Genomic DNA, 25,021 nt, shown 5'->3' on the forward strand with positions numbered 1-25,021 from the left:
GGCGCGTCGAGCGTCCATACTGGTGGGCGTGGTGTGAGGAGGAGGAGTCCTGGCGTCCTCCTCCTCCTCCTCCACACACTGGCTGTGGGAGGCGTCCGGGCTCCCAGTGCTCCTGGCAGAACCACTGGCCGTATCTTTCCTTTGTTTTGTGTTTAAAGAACCATTTCTGCTAACAGCTAGCAAGTATGGGGGGCGAGGAGACAGAGAGAGAGAGAGAGAGAAAGAGGAGGGGGGAGAGTGAGCTTGGCGGTAAGCTGGAGGTGGAGTGCAGCTCTAGAAGGCGTAGATCTTGTCTCTCTGGACGGTGTCCAGGTCGTCGTCCATTGTCAGGAGGACCTAATGGGGGACAGAGACAGGGGGGTCAGTTAAAATGGTAGTTGAGCCACTTGGAATGTTAGGTTGATTTTTTGCCCGATTTATCTGGTACGTGTTCCGTACCAGGAAAGAGCCAAACATTGCGATAGAGGACAGGAAGTGCCAGATGTCGTGGTCGTCGAAGAAGGACAGCACGATGCACTCTCTGTTGTGCTCACGAGACTCTGCCGGAGTTTTCTGTCAGGGAGGAAAGAAAAACAGAAGAAAAACATCCCATGATTGCACAGTGGCGCTCAAAAGACATCACCCTGGAAAAGAGATTTCTACGTCAAAATGAGACAACGGGCCCTATCTTGCATCCAGCACAATTTACTTTCTACACCGACGCATGTGTCGTTGCTAGTTTGCAACTGGCGTGGAGCATTCTTTTCCCTCCACAGGCACGCGTCGCTAAATTAGGGAATGATCTAGAGCCCCAAGGGGCGGTTCAGCAAAAGGAGGAGGTGTGTTCTGGCGCAAACGTTCCCTGGTGCTATTTTGCAGTTTCAGAAAACAATTCCGCCACAAACCAGGAAATACCTGGTTTAAAGTCAGTGGCGTGTTGTTCAGATGCTATTTTAAGGGCGCATGCATAATGTTGCTTGTGCACCTTGCACATACACTTTGCTTCTCTCATCTACCTAGCCACACATTCTTGGTAAATTATTTGAGAAAGAACAGCTGATACAGCGGTAACAAGTTGTACTTTTAAATCAATGCATCTGCAAACACCGTACAGCAGGCACATATTTTCTTGACACAGACATCGTGTACAAGCTAATAACTTTTATGATTGATGAGTATTTGATCGTGAGAGAACATTGTTTTAACGCGAGTGAGTGTTAAAAATAATGAATGAATGCGGGCGCGCGCGTGTGCATCCATCTGTTTAAACACACGCAAACTACTTACTAGTTACTAACACGTAACGAATAATACAGTCCATGGCAATGTATATTAACGTTGGGACACATGCATATTGAGAACACAAGTCGATAACGATGATGCATACAATACTGGTAAGAAACAATGTTTGTTAATGTATTGCGTATATCATTAAAAAGAACCACGGTTACCGCTTATCATGTGTGTTAAGTTTTTTTGCCAAAATTTATTTGAGGACTCAGTATTTCTGAAGTTGTGGAAGAAAATGCTATTCCATGTGTGAATCAGACCATATTATTTGGCCATAAACTGAGCCATTTGAAGTTTGAAATTCATGTGGGCATGCATCTGTCTCATCGGAGACTGCAAACGCGCTGTAAAAATATCAACTCGTCAGATTCAAATGCACTCATGGCTCTTAAAGGGGATGGGAGACGGCACTCTCATTGATTTATTGCATGTTACGCCCAAGCCACACCTACGGGTAATTAGGTTACTTCAGGGCAACCCTTTTTAGATTTGCGTCGGGCGCAAGAGTCATTTATCACCGGTATAATAGCAACATTGCCATAGAACCGGCCACAAAGCTACTTGCGTACTCGCGCTTCTCACTTGCGTTTCAGACTGTTAAAATAGGGCCCAACGTGTGTGTGTGTGTGTATGTGTGTATGTGTGTGTGTGTGTGTGTGTGTGTGTACCTGCCAAGTGCTGAGGCCCTGGAAGAAGAAGAAAAGTGCAAAGCCCCACACGACGGCTGTGAAGAGGATACAGACCAGTGCCAAACACTGGATCCGCTCGCCACTCCGTAGCTGTAGCCACGCACACGCACATGCACACACACACACACACACACACACACACACACACACACACACACAAACACACAGACTCAGTCACTGATCTCCACAACTATGTTATTTCACAGTATCACTCTCCTATTGGATATGTAAATTGGACACGCCATTATTACTTCAATTTCACATTTATTAAGTATGCTGGCAAATTTGGGTCCGTGACCACAAACGATTCATGAATAAACGCACACACAGACACACACAGTCACCTTCATGATGATGTAGAAGGCAAAGTAAAGCAGCAGGTTGCAGATGGCGATGGCCAACAGGTAGGAGGCAAAGTCATTGGGTCTCACTATGAGACCATAGGCAGCCCTGTGGACAGGCAGGGAGGGAGGGAGAACCCAGACAGACACACAGGGATTAATAGAACAGAGTTAGAGCCCATTGCTTATCATGGATTTCATAAACATTGCAGACGTCACAAACATGACCATATGAAAACAAACATAAAATACATTGGGATAGTAACGTAAACAGACTCACAGAGACCAATTGCCGATGTTCCCCATCACCAGCAGCACCATACGGTCCTGAGAACAACACACGGAGGGGGTCAACAAGCAGCAGGACTAGGTCAACAGGTGGGCATCTGTGCCATCGCAGTACATTAGCTTTGGCCCGGACTGGGTACTCACCACGTACATGGGCCCACTGCACTGTCGGACGCAGTCCGTGTAGATGACGTTCACTATGCGACGCATGATGCCCGAGTCTGAAATGAGAACAAAACAGTGAAGTGGGTCAGAGGGGGAACAAGTTACCAAGAATAGAATGTTGTAGGACAATTCAGAGTGATGTTAACATCAAAAGCACATCATTTCTCATCATAAGATAGGTACAATTCTCTCTCTCTCCCCCCCCCCCCCCCCCTCCGTACCTAGCCTCCAGCGGCCCATGTAGTACAGCTGTATGCTGAGCAGCAGCGTGGCCAGGATGTGGATCACAGAGAACACGATCCAGAACACCATGTTGCCCTTGCCAAACACCTGCACCGACAGACACAGACACATACACATTCAGCTGGTATCAGCGCCATCCAGATGGGGTCCACCAGTCCCCCACTCCCTCTCCTCCTCTCTCCAACACACTTAGACCCCAGAGTAGGCTCAATATGTTCACACACGTGTGTGAAATGTGTAAGATTAAAATTGCACCTTTTGCATGTCGCTAGAAGTGCAAGAGATTTTGTCATTTCCTTAAAAGGTCCCATGACATGCCACCAGGTGTGAGTGTGATTAGCCTTACAAGCCGTTTTGAAAATCTGACCCTTATGACATCACAAGTGGGTGTGTCCACCTAGATGTGTCCTCGATAGATCAGTCTACCAGCCTACCCCGTGGACTGTAGCAAATGTTGCTCATCTATCCGTCACACATCTAGGTGGACACGCGCACTTGTGATGTCATAAGGGCAGTGTTGGGCAAGTTACTTAAAAAAAGTAATTGGTTACAGTTACATCTCCCAAAAAGTAACTAAAGTACTTACTCCATTACAAATTATAAAATTAACTAGTTATTGTGGAAAGTAACTATTGCATTACTTTCAAGTACATTTTTAAATGACCACTACCCCTCTTTAATCGAACTCAAACTACATGTGCATGTTCATGTACGAAAGCATGCAACATTGAAAGATGTTTGAATGACTTGACACCGACGTGGAGAGGCACTTTGTCCAGAGCATAATGTGCATGTCGCGATTACACTCTTTCCTTTAATATCTTGGAGGGAAAAGTAATGGCAATACTTCCATTTAAAGAAGGCTGTTTTTGGATTATTTGGGCTCAGCATTCCTGTTTCACGTTGATTCACTTGTGTCGTTGTGTGTCCAACTCTGCGTGCTTTCGAATGTGTAAACAACACCCGCTGAACTCTACCTCTGATTGGCTTACCATGACATTCTACTTTACCTCAGACAATCGTTATCATTAATGCGATTGTCTCGTGCCCACTAACCAAGGAAGAACAGTAAAGAGAGAGAACAAGTTAGTCTGACGAAATAACAGCTTCAATTATAGTAACGCGCCACATTTTGTGGAAGTAACGGTAAAAGCGTTAGAATGATGGTTAGAGCAATCAATTAGATTACTTGTTACTGAAAACGCAGTCAGTAACGCCATTATTTATAATGCCGTTATTCCCATCACTGCATAAGAGGCAAATTTTCAAAACGGCTTGTAACGGCTAATCACACTCACACCTGGTGGCATGTCATGGGACCTTTAAGGGGGCCCTGCGAAAGTTACATATTCATATCTGCATGTCCACATGATAAATCATCATCGTGCTAGACATATATGCTGCAGGGGACATTCAATACCCATGTCTACAAAATCTGGATTATTCACCATTTTGTGTGTCTGTGTCTGTGTTTGTGTGCGCGCGTCTTTGTGTCTATGTGTGTGTGTGTGTGTGTCTTTGTGTCTATGTGTGCGTGTGCATGTGTGTGCATGAGCGTGTTGGTGTGAGTGTGGTTGCGTGTGTGGTCCGGCTTACCACTCCCAACACAGAGAAGAAGATGACCCCGGCCAGACAGGCGTAAGCGGTGTAGGCACTGGCGTTGATGTCGGGGTGTCTCTTCTGGTACAGCTTCAGCATGCACAGCCCCGCGATCATGTACATGAAGGAGGTGTCTGCACATAGCAGAGTGGAGGGATGGAGGTTCAAGTCTGGAACTTCCCTAATGCAGCTCTTTTAGTCAAAACATATTGAATGAGAAGGTTTCCTGTCCATGAAACAATCCATCCAGGGAATATTTAACCAAATCATGGGGAAATCTCAGGCCTGAAAATGATAACGGGGCGGTAAGGTTGCCAGTTCAATCCCCGGCTCCTCCTAGTATCGAGGTGTCCCTGAGCAAGACACCTCACCCTAACTGCTTCTGACGAGCTGACTGCCGCCTTGCATGTTTAACACCACCGTCGGTGTGTGAATGTGTGGATGAATGTGAGAATGTTAGGAAATATTGTAAAGCACTTTGAGTGGCCATTGGTTAGAAAAGCACTGTATAAATGCAGTCCATTTACCATATATCTTTTAACTGTGGCTCCAACTGGAGCCACTAGAGGTCACTCATTGTAGAGCGTAGATGCAGTGCAGGTGCAGGTTTGAGTGTTTTCAGTAAGGGATGTTTGAAACAGGAATAGAAATTGCCTGGTCTTAGGTAATGTTAATAAAACATATGAGGGTGCTTCTCTACAAAGTGGAAGTGAAGGTAACACCTTGTGGTCAGTGAGCCATAGGTTTCTAAAGATAGCATTCAAAAGGGTTACTTTCATACAGGTGTTCAATAAACTAAAGATGCCGGTTCAATATGTCAGTTTTATTTCAACATTAAACCGTCATCTTTTTTACCTGAACTTGAATCACCCAGTAAAACATTAATTTATAACAAATTATTAAGGAAACAATTCCTTTGCATAGTCAACTGACAGTTTGCATTGCAGGAAGTAAAAGCATCTACCCAAATATGAAAAGAAAATTAAAATAATAACTGTGTACATACATCTAGTGATGCCTCTGGACATATCATCAGTGATTAGGGGTGTAACGGTACACAAAAGTCACGGTTCGGTACGTACCTTGGTTTTTAAGTAACGGTACGGTACGGTACGGTTAATAGTTAAGGGGAAAATTAAAAAAAACTGCTTGTTTCTTAACCCGTAGATAAGCAGCAATGAAAACACCAATAAACTTGGTTATGGCATTTGCATTTCTGAATACCCAGACAGGGGTTGTTGAAATAGTGTTGTGAGCTGGGTTTGCACAGTTTTTTTTTTTTTCACAGCAACGGTGATATTAACACCTGGATGGTGCCTTTTCAAATGCGTGTGCATGTTAAAGTGCTGTTCGTAGAAACGGAGAGCCCTCTCCATAGCCGGAGAGCCTGTCGGAGACCCTCTCCGTAGCTTACGTGCACATCCAATATTTTTTAGCTATCCGTCGACGCCATGGACGTATTGGTCGACGCAACGGAGACGGCAAGGGCTGTGATTGGTCCTCTAACTAAATAATTTCCTGAATCACTTCTCCGGTTTGACTTTGCACCTTAATTACTTTGTACATTGTTTACTTTGCACCTTAAGGACCAATAAAACACCAAATAGGATTTAAAAACTTTGGAAGTTTATTTGACAACACTGCTTACATGGTTTGTAGTCAACATATAAGATAGATCGGGCGGCGAATTGCATTGCGCATCCGACATCCCGACGGAGAGCTGCTGAGCGGATTACAGAGTCGTATACTTTGTTCAAACGGTCCGGGTGGAACTCTGACTTCAAGTTTAAAATTCCGCATCGCAAAACAAGACTTTACATTCGCCATATTAACGCTATGTACGCCACATTTACAAACCGCGGTACACCTCTGTAACCGCACCGAAGTGCCTGTACCGTGACGGTTCGGTACAGCAGCCATAAGGATAATGGGAAGGTTAAAGTCCTTCCCAAATAAGCTACAACTTATCATGGTGATAACGAGTACCTGATGACGTGGTGCCCTCTGGCTCTGGGTCAGATACAGGGGGGTTGCGTTGTGGTGTATATATTACCCTCTATGAAACACATCTCATAAACAGTCCCCTCGCCAAGCTAACACACCAGACAGCAGAGCGGAGGCAGACGACTAAACAGAAGGCTTTAAACTAGGGGTTGAAGAGTTAGACAGAAAATATAACCCCAAATATCTATATTTTAGATATTTTAGATATGAGTTTCATTTAGATATTTTAATTAATAAAATAAGGGGCTCTAAACAGATTTCCCTGCTTCCATGAATGAAGGAAACTTCCATGAATGATTGCAGAATGATCGGTATCACGGGCCATGTATCGCGTATCGTATGGTCAGGGACTTTGTGATTCCATTTACATTTACATTTAGGGCATTTAGCAGACGCTTTTATCCAAAGCGACTTACAATAAGTGCATTTGTTACAATAAGTACATTTGTCATAAGAATGATTATGATTCCAACCCCTAGTTTAAACATGGTGGTCGGGGGTCCTGGATAAGTAAACCTACCGAATTGGAAGTTGGTGTAGTTGGGGCAGACGTGGTAGCAGGCACTGAGGAGCCCCTCCATCATCAGGGCCGTGCCCATGGCGTAGAACAGCCCAAAGTGCTTGGGGATGCCACACTCCTGAAGGGGAGTGGAGAAAAAATGTAATGTAAGAATCTTGATTCTTATGTTCTATTATTCTGAAATGATTCACATCTTACAAAAATACAATTTTAAAGGATGAGAATCTACGTGGGAATCGTTTAGAATCTAACTGTAACCCCGACATTCAAAATTTAGATTCCCCCGACTGCTCCTGAATAGAGGAGGGGAGGGGAGGGGCTTCATCAGACCATGAGAGACAGTATGCAACCCAAGACCTCCAGTACTCCCTGTAGCTCCCTCTGTGTGTGTGTGTGTGTGTGTGTGTGTGTGTGTGTGTGTGTGTGTATTTAGCTGTGTGTGTCTGTGTGTGTCTGTATTTAGCTGTGTGTATGTTGCTGTATTTGTGTGTATGTGGCAGTGTGTGTGTGTCTGTGTGCATGTGGCAGTGTTTGTGCGTGTCTTTAGGGAGCTGTGTGTATGTGGCTGTATGTCTGTGTCTGTCGCTGCGTGTGCGTCTGGGTGTTTGTGTCGGTATGTAGCTGTGTGTATGTGGCTGTGTATGTGCGTGCGCGTCTGTGTGTGTATATGGCTCCGTGTATCTGTATTTGTGTGTTTGTGTATGTGCGTACGTGTGTGTATTTGTGTGTTTGTGTATGTGCGTACGTGTGTGTGTGTGCGTGCGTGCGCGTCTGTGTGCGTGTGTGTGTGCATATGACTCCGTGTATCTGTATTTGTGTGTGTGTGTGTGTGTATGTGTGTTTACGTGCGTGCGTTTGTATGTATACAAGCGGTCCTTGGCCTCACCAGTGCGTTGAGCTCGTTGCGGAACATGGCGCGGTTGTGGACGATGTCTCGCTTGAGGACGATGAGCAAGAAGAGGAGGCCCAGCAGCACGTAACCAACGTTACTGAGGATGTTGTTGAACGCACTGGGGGGGGGGGAGACAAGAGGCATCAGCACCAGACAATAACCCAGAACACATTACTGCTAACACACACACACACACACCTCAGCGCTCCCAGGGGATGGGCGCACAGGAAGTTGTAGTAGCAGATGTCCTGGTTTCCTGTTACGTTCACAACCTGAATCCAGGGAGCGAGGGGGAGAGGGAGAGAGTTACTACAGCTGTTTTACTCTCCCCAGAGCACGCGTCCACATAAGGCGGATGGAGGGGCAGTGGTGGCGCCGTACCGTCTGATAGGTGATGACCAGCTGGACCACAGGCAGGGCGTAGAACACGGCGATGGTGGCGATGTTCCTGATGGAGACGGACACTTTGAAGGGGGGATATCATGCTTTTTCCACTTTTCCATTTGCTTTAGACTGGTAATAAAGTATGCATACATGTTTTACGTCTGCTAGGCTAGAAAAACCGAGTCCGAGCAAGGGAGAGTATTCGAGCTTGAGAACGCCCCTCAATAAGTGTGTGAAACAGCTTGTTAGCACTCAAACTGTAATTCCGTAATATAGTGACGTTGCAACAGAGTGAGCGTGCTGACCAATCACAGCAGACTGGGCTACCCGGGCGGGGGGCCTTAAAGCGACATGATACGAATCAGACCGTTTTTGAAAGACACTGAAATAGGTTTTGCAGAAATGAACAGTGTGAAAATAATAAGGGGTATTTCTAACATACAGGCATGTAACCCTATACTAGTAGAATCCCCAAATACAATTATTAACCCTTGAAAAGCATGATATGGGATCTTAAATGACAAAGTGGGGCGAGCTCACCGCTTAACCTTCCACCTCTCCTTCTCAGTATAAACCTTACAAAGCGCCGTGTGATCCTTCCCTGGGCGATGAGCCCAGGGAAGGATGAGCGTTTCACGACTGCTCCATCTAATGCAGTCCATCCTGTCTGTTTGACGCCATCTATCAACCGCTGGCATTGTTGATCGCTGGTTGTCATGGTGCCATGAAAGCTCAATCATCCAGACCTCTCTGAAGTCCTCGCTGGAGGCAGGGTGTTCAGGTATTTATAAAATGTTTCTTTGATGCAACGAACAAAATGCAAATTCCAATTTCATCCCGATATAAACAATGAAAAGGGTGAAGCGGTAAAGGAATGAGAAAGCCCGTCTGTTCATGATTCACTCAAATCAAGCATGGATGTCTCCAGGGGTTTTGCTGTGGGGAATGTGGCGTCTTATGTGTACCGGGAAATGTAGCCCCATAAAGATAAATCAACCAACCATACAAGAATTGTTGCTGTGTTTTTCTCCTCAAAGCTCACACTCTCTCATCTCGATCGTGTTTGAATCTCTCCCCGTAACCAGAGAAACATAGGTGTAAAAGAGAGTGTACATGTCAAGCCCTTCATCAAAAAGCTTTGTGGTTTTATCCCAAACAAGAAGAAAAAAAGCGACCGGTGTTCTGTGTGGCTCTGGGGTCAAACGCTCAACAAGGCCTCCTTACCAAAAGTAGATCTGATACTTCTTGCTGAGGACCCTCTTGTCTTTGCGGGACAGGTCTGACACGTACAGGAACTTCTGTGGGACAGGGAAGAAGAAGCCTCCGTCAACACCGACCGCTGAAACGGTCCGTTTGATCTCGCAGCAGCAGCAAGTGGCGTTCGATACTCGATAATAGTATGACCGCTGCCTCATGACCACCTGCATGAGGTGGACATGTGGACGCACCAGACAATAACCCAGAACACACTACTGCTAACACACACAAAAACATAACAAAAACAGGGTTTTTGTTGTTCTGCAAGGGAGGAAGGGGGCGGACCTTGGTGCGTACGATGTTCTTGTCCGAGTCGATGTCGGCCAGCGTGTCGTAGTCGTCCTCCTCCACCGAGCTTAGAGACTCCGCCCGGCTCCGGCCCACACTGTCCAGAGTGCGCTCTGAGGACACACACACACACACACACACACACACACACACACACACACACACACACACACACACACACAGTTAAGACCCAGGGCGTTGGAGTACAGGGGTCATAGGTCACCCATCGGAGGCGGGATCATAGCCCTGGGCGGGGCGACAGAGGATTTGTTTATGTTGAATTAAAACATCCCGTCTGCTTGAATTGACAACCTCAATTTGCTCAGTTTGGTTGATCGACCCTTCATTCCGAGTCGTGATTATGTCGGAGGTCATTTCGATGCTGTTTGACCCGATTTGAATTACACACATGAAGGAGATTGCTCTGGAGGGGGATTGGTTGGTGCAGATTAAGGAGGTGCGGTGATTGGACTGATTAAGGGGCCGGGCCTCGAGGCAGTGAGGGAGTGAGGGGGTCACCAATGTGGACGGCTATGTGGTGAAGGTGAGTGAGGATTGTTCGGCGTTTAAAAGGCTCCCGTCCTGAAGAACAAAAACAATAAACACAACAAATGAAGGACCGTGGCCGAGAGAAGCCTTCCCTACGACGTCGGGACGGAGCGTGGGGGACCAGGAACAGCTGGTGTGTGAGTGATATTCAACTGTACGACATGGTTTAAAACATACGATAGGGGAGAGATGAATACTTGAAATAAAGAATGAGTTTCATTTTAACATGTATACAACCCAGTGGACCGATACCTATACTGGTTCAGTATGGGTAGGGAGTGGGAGTCAGGCAGTAAATGACCCAAAACAAACGTAAGCTCCTGATGATGTCATTCTGAGTCATCAGCAATGACAAGATTACGTCAGAGCCACCAATACGGATTATTTTAGGTATCACCCTTCTAGGTTACAGTAACTCATAATAGGATAATGAATTAACACCCTCTTTATGAATTGTTTCACAAACATGAAACTATTTGTAGAATGCACCTAGAGCACAATGTGACAAAGTGTCATCCTAACATTCTCTAATCATTTTGCGAGGCTAAATGCCCATGGATGACTATGCAGCAAACATTAACAACATTGCGTGTGTGTGTGCAGACAGCATGTAGCGTGTGTCCTACCCAGGTAACCGTAGTTGTTGTCTGTGGACGTGGCACTGTCCGTCACTGCCTCAGAGCTCAGCGTGCTCCCGTTGTCAGCTGGGGGAGAACAGCGTGAATTCATTGGTTTGTGTGCGTGTGTGTGTCTGTGTGTGTGTGTGAGAGAATGTGTGTGTGTGACAAAGTGTATGTGAGAAAGTGTGTGTGTGTGTGTGTGTGTGTGTGTGTGAGAAAGTGTGTGTGTGTGTGTGTGTGTGTGACAATGCGTGTGTATGTGGGACAATGCGTGTGTGTGTGTCAATGTGTGTGTGTGTGTGAGTGTGTGTGTGTGTATGTTTGACACAAAGTGTGTGTGTTTGTGATCATGTGTGTGTGTGTGTGTGTGACTGTGTGTGTGTGTGTGAGTGACAATGTGTGTGTGTGTGTGTGTGTGAATGTTTGTTTGTGTGTGTGTGTGTCAATGTGTGTGTGTGTGTGTGTCAATGTGTGTCTGTCAATGTGTGTGTGTGTGTGTGTGTGTGTGGGGGGGGTGTGTGTTTGTTTGTGTGTGTGTGTCAATGTGTGTGTGTTGGTGTCAATGTGTGTATGTGTGTGTGTGTGTGTGTGTGTGTGTGTGTGTGTGTGTGTGTGTGTGTGTGTGTGTGTGTGTGTGTGTGTGTAACAATCGGTCTGATTGTAGCAGAAAGTAATTTGCATTTTGTTGTCATTCAGCTGAACCTGTTGTTCGGTTTCGTAGCTCAAAACGTGTAACATTCAGATCGCAAACTACACCACAATACAACCCTCCTTTGCGGTAGTCTCCTCATTAGACACAGCTACACAAAAATAACATCTTAGGAAACCCTGAACTCCCTCCCCTTGTCCCCTTATGCACGTCTTGGTGGTATTATTTTGTATTCTACATTCACTGTCCCTTTAATCCAAACGTTTGCTGTCCACACTTTTGCATACAGTTCCCCCACTCGGCTAGTGTTTCAAACCCAGAGGGAACCCAAATGGCCGGAAGATAAATAAGGCCTATTCCATCAGTCCACAACACCATAGACAGTCAATACTCACCAAAGGAGCCGTACTCGTAGGGAGAGGCTGGAGTCTTTCCTGCATGTGGAGGATAGAAGGAGACACACGGATGACCTTAAATACATGTCATACAAAACAGAAGTACCTGGTAAATGGACGGCATTTAGAGAGAGTGGCCACTCAAAGCGCTTTACAATATTACCTCCCATTCACCCATTCATTCACACATTCACACACCCGACGCAGTGTCAACCATGCAATGCGACAGCCAGCTTGTCGGGAGCAGTCCAGGTGAGGCGTCTCGCTCAGGGACACCTCAACACTAGAAACCTTCCGGTCACCAGCCGACCTGCTCTACCTCCTGAGCCACATGCCGCCCATGCTTGCCCCACATGCTTGCACTGACATGTATATGGACAGCATGGATTGTAGTGTAGATTGTAGATGAAATCAAGTTACTGAGATCCAAACAAACGGGAGGGGACGGAGGGTTAGAGCGGCATTTGGACGGTAAGCGTGCCAGGATGCAATGCCACAACAAATCAATGACATTGTGGTATTTATAGTTGTGAAACAAAGGGAGCACGTTTGGTTCTAGGTTCTTATTCAACTTCTATTGATAATGTGTTTATAAAAAGAAGTGCGCAGAGGAATCAGATCAAATACAAGCTGAACTATAGGAGGGATCACACCGTCGACAAGCAGTGGAAGGCTAGTGTCTGATCACTCTGTGATATTAAAATACATTCTGAAAGAGTGACAGCACAGATGTGTATTGGAAATATTAATGTTAGGTGTAATAATATTGTGGTGTATAATATATGTGGTAGTTTATCTTTTAAAAAGCATTGCTTAGACTCCTAAAAGTGCTGTGAACTATATGATCAGTTTCCATAAGATAACCACAATGATAACTACAATGTATACAAGGCCAGGCACATATATGCTTAGATCCTCATGTGTTGTGAGGACCTTGTGTCAATAATATTCACCTAACCAGGAGAGAGACACTCCTGAATGGCTTGTGAACGTGTTCCTCCTGTATTGCAATACAAACTTAAGGCAACCCAAGTCTGTTCTCTGTATTTAAGAATTTCAACATAGGTCGCTCTTGATGTGCCTGCAGGACCACTCCACATGCTTAAAGAGGTGTGTGCGTGTGCGTGTGTGTTTGTGTGTGTGCGCACTCGCAGATGGAAGAAATAAAAGAATAGCAGGCAAATAATGAGTCCTCTAAACAATGTTATTATGCCGTCTCCAGTCTTACCAAGTAGAGAGGCTGCACACCAGTAATCGCATGAGGCAGAGAAAGGAAAGATTTGTATTCAGAAGGGATAGGCAACAAGGGACCAAAAGGACACTAGAAGCTGTTATGCTTCACAACATTGGTTTCTTTTTTGCAACATAAAAACATTTGATGTGCTCAGAACGTTTATGCATTTACTGTAGGTACCCATTATAGTTTGTTTGCCTTCATTTGCATTGTATGAACAAAGAATCAATAGTCATAATATGACTCATTATCAAAAATAAACATCATTAGAAGTTATTACTGAATAATCTGCAAAATAATCTCAAAACATTTTCAAATACATACTAGTATAACTATTAACATCTCAGTCGGATTCCATGCCTGATTGCGTCAATGGAAATTAATTCATAGGCAGATGCAGGGAATTGTACATACTGTAAAATTCCCCCATGATGATATGATCTCCTATACTGCCTCGTCCCGGTTCACAGACACATAGGGTGTGTTTGATACGTCCTCTACAGTCTAAAGGAGCCGTGCTGGGGTGGAGTGTGTGCGGTGGTCCTACCTGTCTCTGCAGGTGACATGTCGGGGGGATGCACCAGCAGCTCTCTTTTCCTGTTCGCTCTGAACACAAGCACGAAGGACAGTGGCGCATCAGTGAACCTCGACGTGAAAGTGCACGACGTGAAAGGTGTATAAAAACACACTCGTAGGTGTGGATGTGGGGTTCATGCAGTGGTCTGCACTAGCGTAGATCATTGTATCTGGGCATCACCCGAGCAGTGTGCCTCTCTAGATCGGTGGTTCCCAAACTTCTAACTTTTTTAAGCTATGTAGCAATGTATGACAGGAGTTTTGTTTTCATTTGCGCGTGGACATAAACATTGTTGTGATTGGTTACATGTGTCAGAGGTGTTACTTTTACACAAAGTTTAAAATGGTAGTGTTTGTCCCACCCAATATTTTCAAGGATTTTGCTTTCAAAAAATGTTTACTTTATGAGGTTTTCTAACATCAATATGAGTTCCCCTAGCCTGCCTATGGTCCCCCAGTAGCTGGAAATGTCGTTAGGTGTAAAAACGAGCACTAGCTATCCTGCTCCGCCTTTGAAAAAATGAAAGCTGAGACGCACCGATTAGGAATCTGGCCCCATATGTCATCATAAGTGGCCAGGTTACGTCCTCTTTTTCTGCTTTGCCCGCCCAAAGATATTGCCCCGCCAATGAGGCAATGAGCTACAACCTTGCAAGTGCCACATGTGTGTGTACACTTCTTTGTTATTTGGATAACCGTTCTGCTGTTAGTGTTCTGGCACATAACACGCAACATAAGGTAAAGTTTGCGTAAAGCTCCCATTTGGTGAAAAGACTGGACTGCGTCGGCTTCGCTGACGTCTCTGGTACTTCCACAACGAGACTTGTAGTGGGGGTTATCCCTGCCAAGGTTGAGAAGGAATTGGGGGGAAAGGAACTTTGGCTTTGACTCCCTGAAGTCCAGATCGAACTGCAACATGGAGGAGAAAGGGATTGTTGCCCGGGATTGTCTCCCGCCTGAGCCCCACTGCCTGGCGGCGTTGGTGCCCCGTGGCGGTGATGCCCCGGTGCCCTGCGGCGGTGATGCCCCGGTGCCCTGCGGTGGTGGTGCTCCGGCAGCGGGGCTCCGGTGGGAGACAATCGCGGGCAACAATCTCTTTCTCTGCGGGCTCCGCAGTCTGGCCACGGGCTCCGCAGCCTGGCCGCGGGCTCAGCCGACCGGCCACAGGCTACGGAAACGTCAATATAAGCGAACAGAGCCGCACTGTACCGCAACGAACAGTAGCGCACCGCTCGGTGGAAACAAGGCATTTGACTGAGCGGGTTTGTTCATTCTCGTAACATAGACTTGAGGGGATAAACCCTCCCTCCGGGCTGCTCAACACCCAGGACTCCTGCTTATTGGTTCATAGCGCAACCAGGGCTTCAGCCTATTCGTGAATAGACGTAGGCGGGATCCAGATCCCTTAGCTAGTCACACCAACTCAGAGGAGGAATTTCCTCCTCTCTCCCATTGAACCCGAGGTTATTCACCCGCCGCCAACACTTTCGGGGAGATGAATGGGAGTCAATGGAGGCTGAGGGAGGAACATCCTTCCTGAAGTAATTGTCAATAGGCGATAAGGGGTGCTAATGTCCCTTTACCCAGGGAAATGAACATAACATATGCAGAGGCATTGAAGTAGTCCTATTTAAGGGCATTAATTCATTAAAGTAGTCTGGACAATCTACTTTTTTTATTCTCAACAATGTTAAGGAGGATCTTCCTCCCTCTCCTCACTTGAGAAGCCTCCACTGCTGCATACATCTCTGGTACTGGGACTTCAGTCAGCAACAGGACTGTTTGGGAAGGTAAAGCACAGATTTCTACCCCCTAGATACATCTAGGTGCCCCCGTGGGTACTAGTACCCCACTTTGATTCGAGAACAAAGGAAAAAACTGCATGCTACGAGCATGCACAGTTTTCTCCTTCAATCTAGAGACCCACACTGTGCCGGGTGTTGCTAGGATACAACAGACTGACTGAAGAGAGAGGGTGCGTACCTCCTGTGTTCCAGACACTGTGCCGGGTGTTGCTAGGATACAACAGACTGACTGAAGAGAGAGGGTGCATACCTCCTGTTGTCCAGACAGGCCATCAGGAAGGTGAGCAGGTAGAAGGACAGGAAGATGCCCAGGCAGAAGAGCATGCCCATCACGTAAACCTCCGCTGAAAACAACACGGCGTGGTCATAAACATAGCTCATGGTAAATGCTAAATGGACTGCATTTATACAGCGCTTTTTTAACCAGTGGCCACTCAAAGCGCTTAACATTATGCCTCACATTCATCCATTCATGCACACATTCACAAAGTGATGGCAGTGTCCACCATGCAAGGCAACAGCCCGCTCGTCAGGAGCAGTCAGGGTGAGGTGTCTTGGCTCAGGGACACCTCGACACTCTAGTAGGCGTCCAGGATCTAACCAGCAACCTTCCGGTTGCCAGCCACCCGCTCTACCTCCTGAGCCACATGCCGCCCTCATCTCAATAATGTGGATCTTTACACTGGTAACTATTAACGATTGGCTCTATGGGATTACTTTTAAATTCAAGTTCATTCAACAAAATCATTTGTTGATGAGTGAGGCACAGAGTGTGATGTGTGATGTCAATGACGATAGTGTACAAAGCTACAGGTTGTTTTTTTCTGCCACAGTCAAAAAAACAATGCTTCCTGATTATTGGTAGTTGTCTTTCTCCGTTGTGAATTCCTTGGTCTGAGATAGAGGACAAATTACACTGAACGGAATGGTTATGAATCAATAATTGTAAAATTCCCCCCGAGATCCTATGTGTCCCAGCTTTGATTGAATCCTGCTTGTTCTTTCCCCTGCAGACGACAGCCACTGCGTCTCGCCTCCTGCGCTCTCTATGAAGTCACCTCGTGACGAGCTGCCCAGCAACACAATAACACTCAGTCTCTGTCCAACAAAAGTATTAAAGCCTAGCGTGCATATATACCGATGATAGCTGCTCACCACCCAAAGTCACGTCATGAAATGGCTGCTGAAATCATTAGCAAAATGTATTCCTACGCCGTCGCAAAGAAATGTTCAGATAGCGGCACGGTTTCACGTTTGCCGGCTTTTCCTCCATAGGGAAAATGAAGGCCTACTGCCGTGTGGACCCGGCTGTACTGTGGTGGTGTGCCGTTCGTTTCGAGGGGCTTCCCACTCACAGTTGATGGCGGGGGAGACCACCACGTCCAGCACCTTGCTGCGGTTGCCCGCGTCAAAGAGCTCGTCGGGCCGCAGGGGGTAGAAGCGCAGCGGACCCCCGCACGCCTCGTCCTCCGTCTTCACCACCACCACCACATAGAAACTGTTGCTAGGGAAGTCCTTCCTCTGCAGGGGAAGAGACCGAAAAAAATCATAGCATATCATGTTTTACAAACTAAAGAATGAGTTGATTATGCCAAATTTTGCATTGAAGCTTATAACTGACCTAGTTTTATATTAATATTGTATTCACTATAAAAACATGTTTTGCTCTTCTCCCGCATAATAACTAGTTCAGGTTTTTAAATTGGACAACTGTCATCCAGAGAGGACAGTTACATGCGTCGTTACATCTCTATTGGGACTATTGAAACTATTGAAATTGAAATTGTGTGTTTGTGTGTGTGTGTGTGTGTGTGTGTGTGTGTGTGTGTGTGTGTGTGTGTGTGTGTGTGTGTGTGTGTGTGTGTGTGTGTGTGTGTGTGTGTGTGTGTGTGTGTGTGTGTGTGTGTGTGTGTGTTGGTATCGGTGTGAATGTGTGCTGGCTGTGTTACAATACCTGCACAGTGATGGCCCCTTTTTTGGTCATGGTTTGGTACATCCCGATGAAGGCCACATTGTTGTCCAGGTCGTACACAGGACACTGAGGTGTGGGTGGGGGGGGTGCAGAGAGGACAGCCAGAAGGAACCGGAGGAAAGGGAAGTGAAGAAAGAGAGCTATGAAAATGTACACCTATAAAAATACTACTACTTGGCTGCCATTAAGAAACTCCACAATGAGGACACATGAGGACACAATGAAGCTCTGCTGAATCTTTCTCATGAACCACACACCCTTGCTTTATAAGAAGACTTCATGCTGCTTTAGGCCCTGTTTACACGAGGACGCTTGTGGGTGAAAACGTCAAAATATTTTATCAGATGTGCCTTTTGTTTAGACGGCGACAGCGTTTTCGGGGCTTAAAAACCAACCAACCTCCAGGGTGGAACTCTTAAAAAAGCTCCACCGTTGCGTTTCCCTCTTAAGTGTTAACAACGCAAAAGTGTGCTCTGATCTGCTCATGCTGGCTCTCGTCGCGTACGCGTTTACGTCACATCCAGGTGCAGTACAGGCAAACAACAACAAACATGTCGGTTTATTTCCATCAGTCGGACATTCAAGTTGTGATAACTATCCAGGAGTCATTTCAGCAGTTAAGCCGAATAATCACAGATAATATAACAGAACAGAGAAGGCGCATGAATTACCTAATAATTACCTAATAATTAATTTATTACATAGGTTGTGTGGCAGTGCGTCACAGTATCAACTAGCCACCTGCTGGCATACTACATCGAAATTCATACACTTTTGCGTCACCCTATGCACGCAGATTTCCCCCCAAAGAAGCAAGTCTAAACGCAGAGTAAAAAGTGAGAACGCAACGCCACTTTTTTCAGTCCAGATCGTCTTCGTCTAAATTGAGCCTTAGTCACAGATTGATATTGGCTCATACCTGGATGTCCTGGATGGACATGACGGAGCAGGGGAAGGTCATGTCAGAGTTGACCTTGACGATCACTGTGTCCACCCCATCTGGAAAGTTGTACTTGAAATACTAAGAGGAGAGGGTACGCACAGATGGGATGAGAACAGGGTTAGAGAACAGGGTTAGAGAACCGGTTTAGAGAACAGCGTTAGAGACTAGAACGGGGTTAGAGAACAGACACATTATGTTGTGCTTGAATACATTTGTGTGTGTATAAATATATATATTGTATATTCATCATATCTTCATTCTTAAGTAGCTTTAACACTGAAAGCAGTAGGGGAGAGGTCTCTTCTGAAAACTTTGGTTTCAGAAGAGAAACCATAAAATGTTGCACCCTCCTTCCCTCTCCGTGACTTACAGTACAACAGAAACTCCCTCCTTCTTTGCTATCTGCACACACACACACACACACACTAATACAGATACCAGACACACGCCCACATATACACACAGACACAGCTGTTGGGTGGCGAAGGCGGTTACCTGTGGCTGAGATGGCGAGGCAGTGAAGCTGAACTTCTTGTCCGTACTGTGAATAAAAGACAAACACAAACAGGGCACTGCTGTCAAGTGCCGCACGAAATGCCCTGACAACCAAATGCTGACCATTAACACTGTGATTAAATGACTATTGAGAGTACACCAACTACCATACATCATGTTTATACAGAGTGTATATCTATTACCATTGTGACGGCAACATTTACCACATCCGGCTACAAGGCAGACAACACTTGTTGTTGCTTTATTTCCATTATGATTTTGGTTTTTCCACTCACAATACCTTTCCATTCAACCAAACAGAGCGCTGACACTACAGACCCTCACATGCACTGCATTGGGTCATCTTAGATAAAGGCAGGGCTCCAGACTAACTTTTTTCACTAGGAGCACTGTGCGCAAATTTCTTTTCACTGTATTAATGATAGGGCCGGGTAAAAAAAATCAATTAATCGATTTTGGATTGATTTCATTAAAATTTTGCAATATCGATTCATAGGGCATGAGATCGATTTCTTTTTTGCTACAATTATTATTATTTTTGCACTTTAATAAACAATGCCTTAATGCAATTTGCAGTGGATTCAAGATTCAAGATTCAAGAAAACTTTATTTATCCCCAGGGGGCAATTAAAGGTAAGGCACGTAGAGCAGACATAACAACAATGACAAACACGACTAAAAATAGATAAATAAATACGGTATGGACAATATAAAAAAAAAAAAAAAGATATCTGCCAAGAATGTACATAAAATAAACCAAACATAAATGTGCAATGGAGTACATAGACAGGAAATATATATAGATATATATATATATTGCGTATGGAATGTTAAGTAACATTTTATTGTGATTCTCTTCTATACCAACTGTTTCCACGTGTGCGTGCATGCTTTCGACGAGCACGGAAGCGACAGTTTCACAGGAGTGCGCCCGCTTGTCGTGCCGCTTGACTGGATGCTGTGCCTCCTCTCTGCCCGCTCGCCTCTCCATTGAGAATGCAGCAGGAACAACAAACGCCTCCCGTGTGAAAAGCCCTTTATGGCACATGAAGTCCTGACCGGGTTCGGGTACCCGTGGGTACCCGACGGGTGAATTTGCATGAAACGGGTGAAAAATAATGTACTGTGTCGGACACGGGTGCAGGTCGGGTAGGACGTCTGAACAATGTGGCTCGGACGCGGGTTTTGTGATTGCGAGCGAGACGTCTCCGGTGCTGGATATGTTATTCAGGAGCAGAGGAGTCGACTAAAACCGTCCACAGTGGATGATGTGCTCTTTTTGCACAGCAATCTAAAGCACCAGGCCAAACACCACATAGTGTAATTCCCCGGCGTTCCATCTAATGTGTCTAACTTTCCTGTCTAATTCCTTCGGGTGCGGGTCGGGCGTCGATATCAATTTGTAGCCGGTCGGGTCGGGTGCGGAATGTAATTCGCGCTACTGTCAGAACACGGGTTGGATGCGGTTTTAAGTATTGCTGGTGCGGGACCCATGCAGGACTCTGGCACTGGCACACTAGCCGCAGGGCGTAAGAATGAGAATAGTTTGCTCACAGAGACGTTTACGAACACTCAATATTTAATCTCTAGGACCCTCCCACTCCACACATTAGCCACTAACAGCGGCCATTTCCTATTCTTCTCACACTCATGGGTCTGCTACAGATTCCGGATTCGTTGACGCGCCCCTTCACCGTGTAAAAATAAATACATAAAAAAGGGCAAATTACCTGGGCGCACATGTGCGACCAGATGTAAAATTCAGTTGCACACTCTCACATTTTGGCCGCAGTCTGGAGCCCTGAAAGGATAGTGTGTGTGTGTGTGTGTGTGTGTATGTGTCCACTCACTGCAGGGTGAAGCTGTCCACGCGGCTGACCCTGAGCTGGTAGTGCGTGCCCAGGCTGGACAGAGTGGACACGTCCACAAAGAAGTACTGCATCTCCGAGATGGCCCGAGTGGGAGGCTGGCATAAGGTCCGGCCCACATGGGAGTATGGGTACTTCCTCTGGTACCTGGCGAGAGGCGGGGCGTGAAATGTCCCCCGTGGGAGAGAAGACAGTAGGGTGACACAGTGAAATGCCACAGTGAAGGCTTTCTACATTTTATAGAAAAAGTTGGCGAGGAGAAATTAGAAATTTAATCTCAACTCATTGTATGTAAATGATCTTGCCCTGAGTGTACGGCTCTACGAGAATGTTTTAATCAAATGGGCTGTGATGATGGTTGCTAAGCAACAAGAGCCAGTGAGCTCTACAATGGCCAAGTGTCAGGGGAGAGGACGCAGGTTTTTAGGAGGTGCACTGGTGCATTTGACGTTGTAGCAATTGTCAGTGCAGGTTTATACCAGCTATAACCAAAATGTACTTACATGTAATAAAGGCAATTACCTTAAACAAGAGATAAGGGAAACATGGAGGGAGACAATAACAGAGGGCAATGCTTAGATGACTCTTTGAAACAACTTTAAGATAAACGTCCTGTGCCTTTATTGCCCGATGCAATAAGGATTACACATCATTTTATATCGATGGAAGCACTAACAGTTAAGGGCACTATCTTTATAGCAGCAGCAACAACAGCAGCCAACGCCAACTACATAGTCACTCAAACAGCAGCACAACGTCTGGTTCCATGTTAATGATGTGCTGAGATAAGGATGAGGTTGTTACAGTAAACCCCTTTTGTTGCTAACGAATGGTCTCGCAAACCTATCTGTCCAAACACGTCCTGTAAACACAGCCGTGTACTGATGAGGAGTCTCTAAATGCGACTCATGTGAGACACAAGGTGCCGGCATGTGTATTCACTGTAAACCAGGCGGACTAGAAGAAATGAGGAACTGAAAGTCCAGGGTCCTGTGTTGCACAACCAGGAGAACATGTGAACTATTGATCAAATAAATAGTTGACCTACCAACCGGCCAATTATGAAACAACCTAATCATCTCAACTAATTAACAATCCGAAGGGTTTGAAGACAGAAGAAGTTTAATGGTGTCTTTGTGTCAAAAACCACATAATAGACTTAATCTGTATATTATGTGTCATAACCCAAATACACCCACAAAAATGGAAACGTAATGTGTTCATAACTTCAAAGTTGATGTTGATAAAGATTTTACTATCATTAAACGCTGTTTAAAATGGCTATATTATGCCATTGCACATTTCTCTATCTACCTATCTTCACTAGTTGAGTCTACTAACAGTGGAAGTGTAATTTAATTCTACATCATACTAAAATGCACCCACAGAATTAGTTGTGTGCAAACATTTACTCCAATATGTAAGTCGGAAGACGGTTAAATAGGGATTTTACAACATGCCATTCAGCAAGACACATGTATACGTGTTTGGACCTCATCTTATTACCAGGCAGTGACAACTGTTAAAGTGGGCAAAGGGTGAACAGTGGAAGACTAATCTCTGTGTTCAACCCTATCTTTATTGGCAAGTGTCACTATGTGCTGCTGATTAACTGAACACACTTAAAGAGCCAGTGAGCCCTCTGTTTCAGGTGTAATTCGAACACTATGTGATTCCAAAAAATGTGTTTTGGGCTGAGAGTTTTAAGAAAGAGATTATAATAGAGTATGTATAGAGTATAATATAATAATAATAATATTTGAGTACCGTCGTTGTGTAACTGTTACGAGCATTATAATAAGCAATATTGTCAATCTGCCACAGGCCGTAGCATTAAACTTTAGTGGTCCTAACCCTCACTCGGACTCTTGCATTAAACAAATCGCTACTCAGACGAAGCTTCGTCATTCACACAAAGACCATGGGGTTATACAATAAGTATCCGAAAGGCCCAACTTTCTCGCAGAAACCGAAGTCAACCGCTGCCCAGACAGAGCTCTACAAGTCCACACAAACCCTTGGTCGTGATGTCAGTCTACCTGGGAAAAGGTAGTCTGACTTCCTGAATGAATGCCCCCTGCCTCCGGAGCAGAAAGGAACCTTCACATCGTGTTTTGGGGAGAATGGCAAAAACATAGGATTTTACCCCATTTTTCTATTCAGTAACAGTGATAAAATAGCATAGATTACTCTGTTGATGATCATATGAGACAAATGTATTTGTGGTTTTGGGTTCACTGGCTCTTTAAGGTTAACTCCAACACATTTCTTTGATATAGTGGAGTGCTATGAAGTCTAATGATAGAACATTGGTGGATGAGTTGTTGAGTTTTAGCATTGCATGTGTCACAGAATGTGAAACACGATGTATGGTTCATGTAATCATATATTAGGCCACGGTTCAACCAATTATCAAGAAAAAACATTATTCAATTATAATCAGTAATTATTATATAACTAGACATGTATACAATGCAGTACAATATCATCTTCTGAAATATTGATTCATTATATCTAGTATTGACATTAAAACATGCAGAATCCAAGTCATGCTCTAGTCTCTGGTCAAAGAAGCAGAGAAACACGAAAGTCTATTAATCCCAAATAATTGAATTAATGAAATAGAACATTGCCTGGCTAAAACTATTCCATAAACCAGTATGACAAGATTCATCAATTAAATTCCTTCTGTCAGTCTCACATCAAAATTCCCACTAGTTGCAGCGATAGAGTTGGGTTAATTGCAGCATAAATTGTGTGCCAGTTTGGATGCTCGAACTGCATTGCTTTCTTCTCAGAGCAGTTGATTGCAAGGTGGAACGACTTACAGGCCTCTGAGGATGAGGGGAACCTGGAAGGAAAGCACCGCCTGCTTCTGTCGCACCACGAACAGAAAAGGGCTCTCCAAGCCGACGGACAGCACATCTACAGACACACGCACACCCTCGGTCTGTGGACGACAGACACAAACACAGAGACAGTGAATGGTAAACACATAAAGAACAGGGAAAATGGCAAGACAGACATTAACAATATTATTCATGTGGATATAACGCCAACCAACACAAGAAACATCCCATGCATGTTATATGTATATACTTGTATTCAATTCAATTCGATTTAATTTGTATAGCCCTTAATCACCGATACAGTCTCAAAGGGCTCAACAGGCCATATATTTATGACACCCCCTGACCCTTAATGCATATGTATTTGTGTAACGCGTATATGTTATATGTATATGATTTAAACTGACCTTATTCCTTGAGACCGTGTGATTGAAAGCATAGATGGTCTGATTGTCGTTCGTAACCGTGTCGTTGTAAGTAATATCAAACTCTGCCTCCTTCTGGATCACCATCTTGGTGGTCCCTTCTGCCCCTGTGCTGTAGCCACACTGGAGGATGAAGAGACACAACAGCAGTCCGAACCCGGGTCCGGTCCAATGGGGCAGTGGATCCCCTCTCTCCTTGTGTCGAGACTTCCAGCAGTTCCTCAAAACCATCTTTTGATTTGCGGGTTGTTTTTTAATTCCCCTGTCATTCGACGATCAGGCTGGCTTAAGTCAAATAAAACAATTTTAGCAACAATGACCAAGAGGCTGAGGAAGCTACTATACGATCTCAGACCTGTCTTAAGATCCCCCCAAAAACGCCCATCCAAAACAACAGTCTCTAACCCTATTTCACCAGACAGCAGGTGTTGTTATGCTAGACAGCTAGCGCTCGTTAGCATCGTCCAACTAGTCCAGCGCTCCGTATGAAACACCCCGATCTGAACGTCACTATTAATCTACGAACAGACCCGACAACATCTCGCGTTTAACGAATCACTGGTAAAAAAAAAAATTGTACGTATCTCTAAACTCTAAACGCCGCAATATCTAAATGACATTTCTATGCAATTTGTACTCCCTTGCATATCCAGGACGGTAAATAGGGGCAGTCGGTGTCAC

At 45.2% G+C, this 25,021-nt stretch overlaps 1 protein-coding gene across 1 annotated transcript; it reads right to left on the minus strand.

Annotated features, from left to right (window-relative positions):
* sidt2 (SID1 transmembrane family, member 2) lies at positions 1–25,021 on the minus strand. The gene is made up of 25 exons (XM_079731263.1): positions 24,323–25,021; positions 23,895–24,016; positions 21,049–21,213; positions 19,178–19,223; positions 18,659–18,760; positions 17,722–17,805; positions 17,123–17,288; positions 16,018–16,111; positions 13,934–13,992; positions 12,153–12,191; positions 11,115–11,192; positions 9,937–10,052; positions 9,619–9,692; positions 8,392–8,458; positions 8,209–8,282; positions 8,005–8,128; positions 7,119–7,236; positions 4,592–4,728; positions 2,974–3,082; positions 2,732–2,808; positions 2,580–2,626; positions 2,303–2,408; positions 1,938–2,048; positions 439–552; positions 1–336 (listed from the first exon to the last, which is right to left on the minus strand). The coding sequence occupies exons 1-25, from the start codon at positions 24,569–24,571 to the stop codon at positions 274–276; spliced, it is 2,541 nt and encodes an 846-aa protein (XP_079587389.1). The 5' UTR covers positions 24,572–25,021; the 3' UTR covers positions 1–273.

The sequence above is a fragment of the Pollachius pollachius genome (assembly GCF_949987615.1).
Source record: "Pollachius pollachius genome assembly, chromosome: 3".
Lineage (NCBI taxonomy): Eukaryota > Metazoa > Chordata > Actinopteri > Gadiformes > Gadidae > Pollachius > Pollachius pollachius.

Excerpts from the sequence above, each read along its gene's own strand:
- sidt2 (XM_079731263.1), bottom strand. The coding sequence starts at position 24,571 with ATGGTTTTGAGGAACTGCTGGAAGTCTCGACACAAGGAGAGAGGGGAT. Across the intron at positions 17,289-17,721 it reads AAGGGGCCATCACTGTGCAG|AGGAAGGACTTCCCTAGCAA; the intron begins GTATTGTAACAC and ends CTTCCCCTGCAG. Across the intron at positions 337-438 it reads CAATGTTTGGCTCTTTCCTG|GTCCTCCTGACAATGGACGA; the intron begins GTACGGAACACG and ends GTCCCCCATTAG.